This window comes from Papilio machaon, chromosome 4 (assembly GCF_912999745.1).
Source record: "Papilio machaon chromosome 4, ilPapMach1.1, whole genome shotgun sequence".
Taxonomy (NCBI): domain Eukaryota; kingdom Metazoa; phylum Arthropoda; class Insecta; order Lepidoptera; family Papilionidae; genus Papilio; species Papilio machaon.
Window position 1 is genome coordinate 1,739,956 of NC_059989.1, and position 12,644 is coordinate 1,752,599.

Consider the following 12,644-nt stretch of genomic DNA (forward strand, 5'->3'; position numbering starts at 1 on the left):
GGCGCTGCAGTCGTACGGATATGTAGTTGACTAGAAACGAGGGAAGGGGATAGGAGAAGGGATGGACCGGAAGTACACTATGAGCACAATACGAAAACGAACGCTACTCTCATGTTTATTAGGCTTCGAATTAGGTAAGTATGTTTAATAAACGTTTTATTTTCAGGTAAAACGTAGCTATTATATCAATTTAAATTTAAATTAAATTTCTTGATCCCACAGTCAAATTATTTTATATAATTTTGTGGGACATAGTTCTATTTTAGGTTTTTTTTATTGTATTGTAAATAAATAAATAAATAAATAAATAAATAAATAAATAAATAAATAAATAAATAAATAATAAATAATATGCCACGAAAATACAAAAGAAAGGAAGGAGTCCGAGCTCGAATATGTTCTTGGACTAGAGAACAATTACAGTCAGCTTTCGAGGAATTGGACAAAAATACAAATTAAGGGGAAGAAAACTAAAGGTTGCTTGCCGGTAAAGAGAACTAAAAGAGATGAACAGCATAAGCCTAAAGATACAAACAAAGATAACTGCACAGAATGTTTTGAAAATTATAAACATACGAAGTCTCAATACGAACTGCATACATTCTTCAGAAATTATTGCTCAAGATGTGGAAAAGCTCTATCCGGTTAAGTATCATTTCAGTAGAATTATAAGATGAAGATCTTTTTGTGTATTTTTTTTTTTTTTTTTTTTTTTAGGTAAAGGCTTTTATGAATACGCGTGTTGAAACTTAATAACTAATAAGTTATAATAAGAATTTAGAATTTCTGTTTTTTTGTTGAACAAATGATGTTAAAAATTTACTATGATAATTTTATTTGATCTCATAATTAGAATTAAATTGTAAAGATGACAATTAAAAGATTTTAAAAACTGCAAGATGCTTTTCATCTATATATATAAAAGAAAGTTGTGTTAGTTACACCATTTATAACTCAAGAACGGCTGAATCGATTTGACTGAAAATTGGTGGGCAGGTAGCTTAGAACCAGGAATAGGACATAGGATAATTTTTATCCTGTTTCCTTTTTTTTTTTTAATTCCGCGGGAACGAAGTCGCGGGCAAAAGCTAGTTATAAATAAAAAAAGACAAAGACACAAATAAAATGTTATAAATATTATAATTTTACAGTATGAAGGGCATGTATCCCGCGCCGCAGGCATCTATCCTTGTTAGTATTTTCATGGTGGGGCAACTATCCATACGGGAAGGCATCTATCCTCAAAAATCGAGGTCCACAAAAAGCTAAAATCTGCAAAATCTGTCATTTATAGGCCCAAAAAGACAAATCATAGTAAAAGATAAAGAATTAAACTAACTATATTAATAAACACTACTTATATAAAATTTATATTTTTTAAATTAGGAGTATATTCCAAAAAGTGGGGCATCTATCCCGCCTTTACCCTATATACATAGGTACATAAACGTTACTTCAATACCCTATGTAAATATTTTTATTCCTATATATTCATTTAGGTATTGACATAATTTTCCTATTTACAAAACCGATTTAAAAATATAATCCAAATTGACTTCTGAGTTTTACAGATTAATATGTTACGTTTAAATTAATTTAACAACAATTAATTTTGTGTATTTTATAAACGCGCTAACCAACCAACCCTATGTATTGCAAACGGTTCATCTATCTAGCACAGCAATTTGACCTTTTAGTCACCTGCAAATACGGCCGAAGATCGGACTGATAGTAAAGGTTCGAAGATTCCGAGTCTATGATTGTCCTTAACACACCGAGGACAACTCTTGACAGAATAGCGAATAAAGTGTACACGACAACAAATGAGCAAAATAATAGAAAGTTTATTGAAAAATGTGCTTAATTTTGTTGGAATAGAATCGAGATTTCGCTGGCAATAATAAAGGTCTATACACTTTGTAAGATGTATGCCCTTATGACGATCCAAATATTACACGATCAAGAATATTGTATCGACAGTGTACAATTTTGGTTATAAATTTATAACAAGAAAATATACAAATTAATTTCACATTTAGTTAAATAATGGTAAACATTAATTTTATCTGGTTAAGGCATCAAACCATACAAATTCACTACACTGGCATAATAAAACATAACAATAGGAAAGTTACTCATTACTAGTTTCTAGGAATGTAGACAGTACAATAGGAATATCTTCCTTCTTAAGATTCCTCATATGTAAATATTAATTGTGCAAATATATCAATGATCTGTATTCCCTAGACCTATCTGGTTTACCGTAATCTTTGAAATGGTGCCAAGAAAAACAAGGTCAAAACTAACAACACGTAAATCAAATCACTGATTAAGTATCTACCTTGCTGCAGAAAAGCCAAATCATGTCTAAAAAATATGGTTCACAAAACAATTAACTTGAAAAATTTACTTTAACCAAATTTTTCCATTTAAGTGGATGTAAATTAATTAATAAAAATCCCATAACCAACTCTATATCACGCGTAGTGTAAAACAATAATGTTTAAAAATAAAAAAAAACACCTATAAATCGTACACTAATAAAAAAAAGTTATTAACGTTTGGATCCAAAAATGTCTTTCATTCACTGATTTTAATGCCATGAACCGTTAAAGCGCCATATTAATTATATTAAAGAACAAAAACATCAATGTATATTGTTTTTTATAAGATAATCATCAACCGCAAGTGCACGTTGGTTACCGCGTGCGGAGGCGACGGATAACTGCGTGGATTGTACGCAGCTCGTGGTAAAATGCCCTATGACGTGACGTTAATGTCCCGAGGCTAGGCCGATTGTTGTCATAAGGGTGGAATGCCCAGCCTTTATTTACTTTAGTCGAAATGAAATTTGAAAGTACGATCAATATAACTCAGTAATTACCAATTTTCATTTATGTCAGTCAAAAAGGTCACTTACCGTCATTTGATTATTACCACGCTCCTGGACTCGTCAGCAGTTCCAGAATAGTAATATAATATTTAAATTATTATAGACTAGCAATCGCGCGCGACTTCGTCTGCGCGGTATTAAAAAAAAAAATAAGTATCGCCTATGTGTTCTTCCAGACTATGTTCTACATCTGTACCAAATGTCATCAAGATCTATTCAGTCGTTCCGGAGATACCTTCAAACAAACATCCATCCATCCACCTAAATATACACATTTATAGTATTCATAAGATTAATTTAAGTAAACTAAACGTTACAAACGACTTGTTACAGATATAAAATTGAATGACGTCCATCAAACCACGTTTCAAGCGGTTTACATTTATTAATTCGTGAATCATACAAACAAATGATATTGATGACTAACACACATTATAATGCAAGAAGACTTTAGGTAAAGCATAAACCTTAGACGTCTAATGAACTATTTTGGCATTTCCATACATATAATCTACAACCCATCTCGTATAATAATAATCCAGATAAAACTTTAAATTATAAATCGAGCTAGCTCTTTGGTATATTGAGTCGCGATATTTTCAATAAGTTATCAAATGATGACCATAGAAGGTGGATTTCATGGGTCACGCCGGCCTCGAATGTAGCGTGATGCACGATATCCACTCAATTAAGCCAGGTGGGAAAATTAAATTGCGTTATAACGGTACCATCTACGAATATATGAATATAGGGGCTTTGGAAATCGTGACGAGGATAATGAAATTGGAGACCTTATTTGATTGAAACCGTATTTTTTCTCCGCTTTGTTCTTAACTTTTTCGGTGACAGTGTTCCTTTTGTCACTTTTGCTTAATAGACCAGATAAGTTGATCACATTATATAATTATAACATACACTATAATATCTCAATGGACATATTGCAGAGATAGGAATGTGATCTAGATAATATTCAATTTTCTCCATCTCACACACATTATTTAACCTCAAAATTGAGATGGCGTTGAATTTATTCCACTATGCATTCATTGCTTGAGTCAATAACTTAATTAAAAAGTGTTCTTCGTTAAAAGAAAATTATTTCAAGATGTTTAAGAAAAACTGGCAGAAAAACCATCTCGGCCTTTGTAGATTCGTTAATACACTTTTGAAGATCTTGCTTCGCCGGGCATGGCGACCTACTAACATGAAAGGAACGTCGCTAAAATTTATTACGTCATTCCTCTTCTCAACTAAAACGTATTCCGAATTTATAGTACGTGTCTACGAAAAGATTTAGAAAATAGACGATTTCATGTATTTACTTCATTCAGCTGCAAAGATTCAGCAGTGAATAAAAAATATAAGAGTTTTTCTTCTGCATTCCAACAGTATTTTCGTTGAAACAGAATATGTACATCAGTCACAGTTACTGGAATAATTAAAATAACTCTGTCCGTTTAACAGGATGCGCTGGAATGAACGTACTACCTGTTAATAACCGACTAGCAGTTGCCTGCGACTTCGTTCGCGCGGAATTAAAAGAGAAATCTAATAATAAATATGAGTAAAAAATCGACAAGAACCTCTTTTTTTTAATCAGTGGATCGGCATTGTTTTTACGTATAGGAAAAATACATCTCTAATACAATGGATTCTAGTAGAAAAAAATAGTTTTTATTGTGAAAATAATGGTAGGATACGAACAATATCATAGTAGGATTTAGTATAAAACGTATTGTTTTGTACCATCAGAACAATAAATCTGTACTGTCAAGTGAAATGTTTACGTAATATAAAAACGCTTTACTCACAAATCTTGACGGAGAAACATGCGTAGTGAATTAAAACGCGCCATAAATAGATATACGTACGTGCCCGTGATGTTTAACGATTTGAATATAAAAAGATTTTTATCCCAAAAAATATGGTGGTTTAGGACAAACGTAATATGTATTATTTTGTTTATTAGAAAGCAAATAAGCTAGGGTTGACGATTCACTGAAATCACGGAGTAATCTTAGTAGAAGTAAAAATAAATATATTTATAAGTAGTAGTCCATGTTTTTACAAAGTTTATCATTTTGTATGTATTCTATACTAGCTTTTACCCGCGACTCCGTCCGCGCGGAATAAAAAATAGAAAACGGGGTAAAAATTATCCTATGTCCGTTTCCTGGTTCTAAGCTACCTGCCGACCAATTTTCAGTCAAATCAGTTCAACCGATCTTGAGTTATAAATAGTGTAACTAGCACGACTTTCTTTTATATATAGAGATTACCTGGTTTTGCTTTTGGTAAGTAACAAATAACTGTGTACAATAAGCTGACGTTATTTCAATTTCTTCAGTTATGTTCTTGTGTGATAACAATAGCTATCAGAGAAATTGCAAGGCGGGGCTATTGCGAACAAAGTCATTAATCATCTGGACAACATCCCGCCCCTTGGCAAAAAAATACGAATTATTAATAAACTCATTCCTCTTTTTGTATGTTACGAATACTAATGAAAAAAGTGGCTAATTAATTAATGTTAGCATAAAATTAGTGATAGGGTATTTCATTTATTATATTCAAAACATATTATTAGGTAAACAAAATTAACAGGAAAGTGATGTTTTGAAATCTGTAATTTCTGCCTAACCCTATGTATTAAGTGAATAAATATTAATTAATACTCACTTAATAATTATTATTAAGTGAGTATTTATTTACATATCTTTATTAGTAAAAGCCCATAAGTTTTATTATAATGAATGAGTTGGCAACAAAATTCTTAGTATTATTATGAGGAAAAATAATAAAATAACAATAAAGCAGCTTCACTAGTGACATTATATTGATATCCAAATCAGCACTTATTTATTTTTTAATTTCATGTGTTTGTTAACTTTTTGATGGGAGTTGAAAACAGACTGACTATCTCTCTTCAACCTTCTCTTTTCTAATTTTCAGTCAGTAAACTATGGTTTCTTTATTTTTATTATAACTAGCTGTATCTGTCTGAAGTCTAGGTGCAACATAGCTAGCATACAACATATAAAAACATTCATAGATAGTCGAAACAGTTCTTAACATTAATAAATTAAAAGCTGCTCTAGTCATCCATTCATGAAGTCATCACCTAAAAATAAGTTTTAAAGTAAACAACCAGGTACGACGTCTAAGTTCGTTATTTAACAATCGGTATCGAGGTAAATGCATTAAAGATTTCACATAAAACACGTCACAGATACGGAGCAAGTCAAACAGGTTGGGACGATAACACCAAACTTACCTAAGTCATCCATGGTGATTTCGGTAAAAGTTTAGCAGTAAACGCGAAACGTCTGTTTATTTACAATGTCGCACTTCCACTCTCGGTTCTATAACACTTCTTCTTTGAAAAACTTTGAGATTATAGTAAAATAACAACGAAATCTCGATTTACAAAATCAAACTGGATATTTGGTAAATTGGCACAATTGAGCAACTGTCATTTTTATGTCATTTTTTAATGTCAATAAAGTGGACTCGTTCCGAAACGCAATCTAAGTTCAAAAATGAGTTCTTCAGAACTTTCATTTAAGTTTGAAATCATGACTGACATTTTTTTTGTTTGTAAAGAGATATTACAGTAATTTGAGACTTGTACTTTTTATCATAAATGAAGAGGTACAGTGAAATGAAATCAAATAGAAATGACTAAATTAAGTTTAAGTTTCTGAACTTACTGACGTAACCAGAGCGGAATGACAATCGATGAAAATGAAATGTTGATATCGATCATTGACTATATACTTATTTCAGTAATTATTCACGCCCAGATTACCTAAATAATAACACAATATGTGCAGCACAGGCGAGCAGTTAACTCTCGCAAGAGATATTAAAAGAGCCGTGGAATTATTAGAAAAGTTGCAACAAAGTGGTGAAGTGCCTGCCACCAAGTTGGCTGCATTACAAAAAGTGCTCCAAAGTGACTTTTTAAATGCTGTTAGAGAAGTGTACGAACATGTCTACGAAACAGTGGACATACAGGGGTCTGCGGATATACGAGCATCGGCCACAGCGAAAGCAACTGTAGCAGCTTTCGCTGCAGCTGAAGGTCATGCTCATCCTCGAGTTGTCGAGCTTCCAAAAACCGAAGAAGGATTAGGTTTTAATGTTATGGGTGGTAAAGAACAGAATTCACCCATATACATATCTCGGATCATACCAGGTGGTGTGGCTGACCGTCATGGAGGATTAAAGAGAGGTGACCAATTGCTTTCTGTTAATGGTGTATCTGTGGAAGGAGAAAATCACGAGAAGGCTGTGGAACTACTGAAGCAAGCAGTTGGTTCAGTCAAGCTAGTCGTACGCTACACACCAAAGGTGTTGGAAGAAATGGAGATGAGATTTGACAAGCAGAGAACTGGACGACGACGCGCAAATTACAATTAAATAATTATTTATGTTAATCCCATATAATTTTCTTGTACTCCTGTGTAGAAGAATTTTACTTAAAGTACTTAAATTATATAGCAAATGATAATTTTTAAGTTAAATATTTCTTATTAAGTAATCAATATTTCATCATATTTGTAGTATGCAAAATGGTAATATTGGTAACAAAATGTAATGTTGATATTTATTAGATCTATGCTAATTTATATATAAGTTCTTAATGTTATCTTAATAAATCTTACTGTTCTATAGTTATATTAGTCATATATTATATTAGTCATAACAGTACAGGTATTTTATTACATACTCCCATAATGTATTATATTTATTATGTAATAAAATTATATGAATCCCATTTTATAACAAAATTCTCTTAACACATTCATTGCCACTATTTGCTTTGTTGATCAATCTAAAAAAAAAACGTTTAGTGCCAACAATTCAATTGGCCAGTTAATTTCATACAAATAAATCATAGTGGCATTTTTTAAGTCGATGAGATTGTTAGTTTTTTTTTTTTTTATATGAGAAGGGGGCAAACGAACGGCGCGAACACCGAAGTGATCATCGACGCCCATGGACATCCGCAACACTAGAATTGCAGATGCATTGCCGGCCTTTAAGAAAGATATATGCTCGCTTCTTGAAGGACCCTAAGTCGTAGTGGTTTGGAAATACCGCCGAGGACAGACCATTCCACAACACGGCCGTGCGCGGCAACCGCAAGAACCGCACTGTTGTGGAATGCCAGCCATCCAGATGGTATGGATGGCTAGCATGGTAGTATGGTAGTATGGTATAAATCAGATTTCCAAACCAACTTTTCTCAGAACCATTCAAAATGTTACTTGTTTTGGTGAACACCCCACTGATTTCTCCTACTTGTTGCCATTTAATTTTATTAACCACTATTTTACACCCCACCGGGTCTTTTGTGAACCAGGTTGTCCATCTTCACCATTTTAATAATTGATATTGTAGATAAATAAAAAACATTGATGTTTTGATTATATTGTATTTACATTACACTTTACCATGAGTCAAAACTTCCAAACTTATAATTACTATCCTTTTTAGCCTTCTTAGCTGGTGATTCTTGTAATTTATTAATTTTGCTTTTCGATAACTCATCTAAATTCAAGTATTTACCAACACCATCCCTGAACACTTTCAGTGGTTGTTTGATAGCTTTCTTAGGCTTTACACCTGGACCCTCTTCTTCCGCTTGTCTCTTTAATTCCTCTGCTCTTTCAACAACCAACTGTTTAAGAATAAATATATTAATATGAGGTACTTTACAAAGAATTAATTTTAATTGTATTGCTATTTAGTTAATACAGATTATCCTACACTAACTTTGATATAAATAGCTTCAATAGTATTACTAAAAGCCACCAAAGAAACATTAAAATAAAAATTAAATCAGTACAGCAAAAAATTTTACAAATATGTACTAATTTATATATTTTTTGGAACGAAGTTCCTTATCGCGCGTTGTGAAAGGGGGCTAGACGGAAAAAATTCTTACGAAAAGTTGTCACGACACTTTTTGTTATAGTAAGTATGTTAACGACGAATGAGCGCTACTTCACCATGGCAACGACGTGACAATATATAACGAAAATTCATAGAAATAAAATGTACTTCTTGTGAAGACTTAAGTTTTTTATTCATAGAATAAACATTGGTTCCTTCACTAATTAGTAGAAAGGAACTTCGTTCCATCCGGGTGTCCCTTGACACCTCTCAAGTTTTTTTTTTATAGGAGAAGGGGCAAACGAGCAACGGGCCGAAAGTTATTTGATCCGACGCCCATTGACATCCGCAACGCCAGAGGAATCGCAGATGCGTTGCCGTCCTTTAAGGAAGGTATACACTCTTTTCTTGAAGGTCCCTAAGTCGTAACTATTTGGAAATACCGCCGAGGACAGAGTATTATATCTATAAAAAAAGCACTTACCTGTTCTTCAGCCTCTAAAAATGGGTCAACAAACACCTGGCCGACTTCTATCACAATATCCTGTATTGGCCTGTCTTTATTATCAACTTCAATTTGTTCCATTGCATTCAGTGTGTCCAAACCACCAACAAGTTTGCCAAATATTGTGTGCTTGCCATCTAACTGTTTGCATGATCTAAATGTTATAAAGCTGAAAGTATTAAAGAAAGCATTGAAAACCTCAAATACGATTAGTTATAGACTGACAGAGCTTTTTCCGTTTAACAAGACAACTATTATTTTCGAATGTAGAGGGGATTGTTCCCGAATCCCTAATGTTAGATTTGCCAAACAGTTGCATTAATAGCCCAAATAAAATAATAATTAAACCATAGCCTATAATACCATAGTGTTTTAAATAGCCTTGGAGCATTTGTTCTTTGACAAAAGTGGCTGTAAAACATCTCCCTCATATTGGTTTGACCAAATGATTGTAGTACTCACAACTGGGATCCATTTGTATTGGGTCCTGAATTAGCCATTGACAAAACTCCACGGCCTGTGTGATGCAAATTCGGTCTGATTTCATCTTCAAAAGGTTTCTTCCAAATAGATTCCCCACCGAGACCTGTACCGGTTGGATCTCCACCTTGTATCTGTTTGTAATACAAGTAAAAACTTAAATTTAATGATTATTTAAATTTATATTTTGATATTATTCTTACCGTTCCAAATGGTTTTTAAATTGTTTAAACTTTCGAATTAATAATTAATTAACTAAGAACGGCTTAACTGTCTTGAAGATGGAGCCCCGATGGGTCCGAAACTAGTCGGTGCCGTCAATCACATGTGAGTTAAGCCGTTCTTAATTAACTAATTCATGGTAACTTACCATAAAATTTCTTATAGAGCGATGAAACTTGGTACCATTGTAGTAACCACTATAGCAGTGTTTTATAAAATTGTCGCAAGCTTTAGGAGTCACGTCGCAGTAGAGTTCAAAGTTTAACGGTCCTAGATTCGTAACCAGTCTAACATAACCTGATTAAACAAGGAAAAGAAAAATTGGTAAACATTTAGACTTAAATTTTTAACAAGCATAGATCATGTATTAGGAAGAAAGGAAGCACCGATGGTTCAGGGGTTAAGCATTTGACTTGCAATCTGCAGGTTCTGGGTTCGAAACCCACCATGAACCAATGTCTTTTTCGATTTTCGATTTACATGTGTACATTTATCCAACGTTCTTACGGTGAAGGAAAACATTGTAATGCAACCTGTACATATATGAGAAAAAATTCAATGTATGAAGTCAACCCGCACTGGGCCAGCGTGGTTGACTATGGCCTAGTCACCCCTAACTTGGGGTAGGCTCCGAGCCCCTCAGTGGGGACATATAGTGAGCTGATGATGATGATGTATTAGGAAATAGTGGGGAATAGATATTGTAGTAACATTTGTGTAATTACTAGATGAAAACTATCGAGATTTGAAGATCAGAATATAAACATAAAAAGACTTCAATAACACTTAAAAATAATATACCTTTCTTCTTGACTCTCTGATATTTGACTTCATCCTCACAAATTATAGCAGCCTCATGCACTGTTTCCGGAACCATCGCAGTAGATGTAAAACTGGCTGCCACCATGCCGGTTGAGAAATGAGCAGCATTGAACGTATCTGCCATCTAAATAATACAAAGCCTCTGGTCAGTTTTGGATCAAACATTTTATGATTAGTCGGTAAAAATATACAAAAAATTTAGTAGCTGTATATTAAAATGTTTATGGTATATAAAACACAGTTAGACCTGGATTTATAAGGGAGAGTCATTGTCTGGTTTTAAAGGTTGACCTCCATAAGTGAGAAACTCTGGTAAGAGAACCTTCTATAAGTTGAACTTTAGCTTATCCAGGTTCGACTTTAAGAGACTTTGAGATTATTGAATAAAGAAATTAGAATCCACAACCATATGATTAATAGGCCACACCCTTATCTATTAGGTCATTGGCTAATTCATTTCTAATTCTATCTTATTGTAACAAAGTATATAATTATTATCAAGTTACTAGCCTCTTTTTTAGTTTCCTTTACTTCGGGTGCTTTGTAATCTTTTTCAAGCTGTTGTAAAATGTCTTTTGTTTCAGCAGATACAGTTTTTAATCTTGCATGTGGATCTTTTCTCATTGCAATTTCCTCTGAAATATAAAATAAGTATAAGGAAGTGAAATGTTAACTATCAATGAAAAAGTAATGAATACCCTTACCCTCTGTTTCAACCTTTAAATTATTTTTGATATGATGGAAATTAGAAATATTGAATTTGGTTAAATTGCTGGGATCCTGTATAGTTATAATATCACTCCTGGTGAATGGAGTATCATTGATGAGATCCTTCCAGTTCTTCCCTTTGATGTTGAGTTGTTCCACAGCCTCGTGGGAGTAAACATTTCCCGTTGTGCGAATTGCAACAATATGCGAATTTTTAGTAAACAGTTTGAATAGAACAGGGCAATGATATTCATCTTGTGCATTTTTAAAAAACTTCAATTGTATTAATGATTTTACATCAAGTTTCTGAAACAAAAATAACATTTGGTAAATTAATATTGACTGCTAGTGGTCGCAATTAATTTTAGTATTTTATTATTTGATTAGCTCAAGGAAGCCTGGTATAAATAAGCCATTCAATTATTTTCAAATATAACACTAGAAAAAATATATATATTACCTTCCCAGTTACTGGGTTAATCTTAAATTTTTTGATGAAAGCTATGATAGCTTCAGATTCAAAAACGTTACCATCGCCATCACAAAAAGGATCATCAAACGGTTGCAGGCACAAACAACAATGATCAAAAGGAAGTCGTTTGAATGTTGTATCTTCTTCCGTTGATGTTCCAGATCTTTTGCCTCCGTATAATGTAGTCCATTCAGTGTACGTCAAGTACCTGAAGAATAGCTTTGGTTAGTTAATGATATTAAAAAAAAGCGAGACAGAAATAATTAAATACAAACAATTTATCTTTTTGATGTTGCCTTTTCCCCATTATTAACTAAGTACTGAGTAATATAAACAGATATGAGACAAAAGATCTCAAGAGAGAGAGAAATTAAGCGTGGATTGGATCTAATTTATTAATTTATCCAAAATTCCTGAAATATCAAATAGCAATTTGATTTTGATTATTGTTTTGACATTGACATTTATTAAACGCCATTTATCAAAATTTTCCTCACAGCTTATACTTTTTATCAAAATAATAGTAACAATTCTTAGAACAAAGTGTAGCATTTACTAGGGGGGTAAAATATAGTATAGTTCGGGGATCGACTATTTAATATATATTACGTGATGAGAGTTGCCGGAAGGAATTTGATAAG

The 12,644-nt window shown here is 32.9% G+C and overlaps 3 protein-coding genes across 5 annotated transcripts in view; 1 reads left to right on the forward strand and 2 right to left on the reverse strand.

The window, feature by feature from the left end:
• Nucleotides 1–6,348, reverse strand: part of LOC106718536 (paxillin) — a 48,895-nt gene extending 42,547 nt beyond the window's left edge. For 2 of the 3 annotated variants that reach the window (XM_045677774.1, XM_045677777.1), the window contains exon 1: nt 2,560–2,598. In XM_045677774.1, coding sequence (XP_045533730.1) covers nt 2,560–2,584 — 25 coding nt within the window. In that variant the 5' untranslated portion in view covers nt 2,585–2,598. Of the gene's footprint in view, nt 1–2,559; nt 2,599–6,167 lie in introns of those variants that run through there. The other variant, XM_045677778.1, reaches the window with a different exon arrangement.
• A 217-nt stretch (nt 6,349–6,565) lies between these two features.
• LOC106718480 (protein lin-7 homolog C) lies at nt 6,566–7,332 on the forward strand. The gene has a single exon (XM_014512570.2). The coding sequence runs from the start codon at nt 6,719–6,721 to the stop codon at nt 7,313–7,315; it is 597 nt and encodes a 198-aa protein (XP_014368056.2). The 5' UTR covers nt 6,566–6,718; the 3' UTR covers nt 7,316–7,332.
• A 992-nt stretch (nt 7,333–8,324) lies between these two features.
• On the reverse strand, nt 8,325–12,446 carry LOC106718396 (RING-type E3 ubiquitin-protein ligase PPIL2). The gene is made up of 9 exons (XM_045686922.1): nt 12,279–12,446; nt 11,992–12,211; nt 11,528–11,837; nt 11,334–11,458; nt 10,803–10,947; nt 10,150–10,298; nt 9,762–9,913; nt 9,279–9,468; nt 8,325–8,579 (listed from the first exon to the last, which is right to left on the reverse strand). Exons 1-9 carry the CDS (start codon nt 12,308–12,310, stop codon nt 8,349–8,351), a joined length of 1,554 nt encoding a protein of 517 aa, XP_045542878.1. The 5' UTR covers nt 12,311–12,446; the 3' UTR covers nt 8,325–8,348.
• Nucleotides 12,447–12,644: the final 198 nt, after the last annotated feature.

Coding starts and splice junctions, on each gene's coding strand:
- LOC106718480 (XM_014512570.2), top strand. CDS start 6,719: ATGTGCAGCACAGGCGAGCAGTTAACTCTCGCAAGAGATATTAAAAGA.
- LOC106718396 (XM_045686922.1), bottom strand. CDS start 12,310: ATGGGGAAAAGGCAACATCAAAAAGATAAATT. Junction 11,838..11,991: donor TTAACCCAGTAACTGGGAAG/GTAATATATATA, acceptor TTTTTGTTTCAG/AAACTTGATGTAAAATCATT. Junction 10,948..11,333: donor TAAAGGAAACTAAAAAAGAG/GCTAGTAACTTG, acceptor TGTATTATTTAG/ATGGCAGATACGTTCAATGC.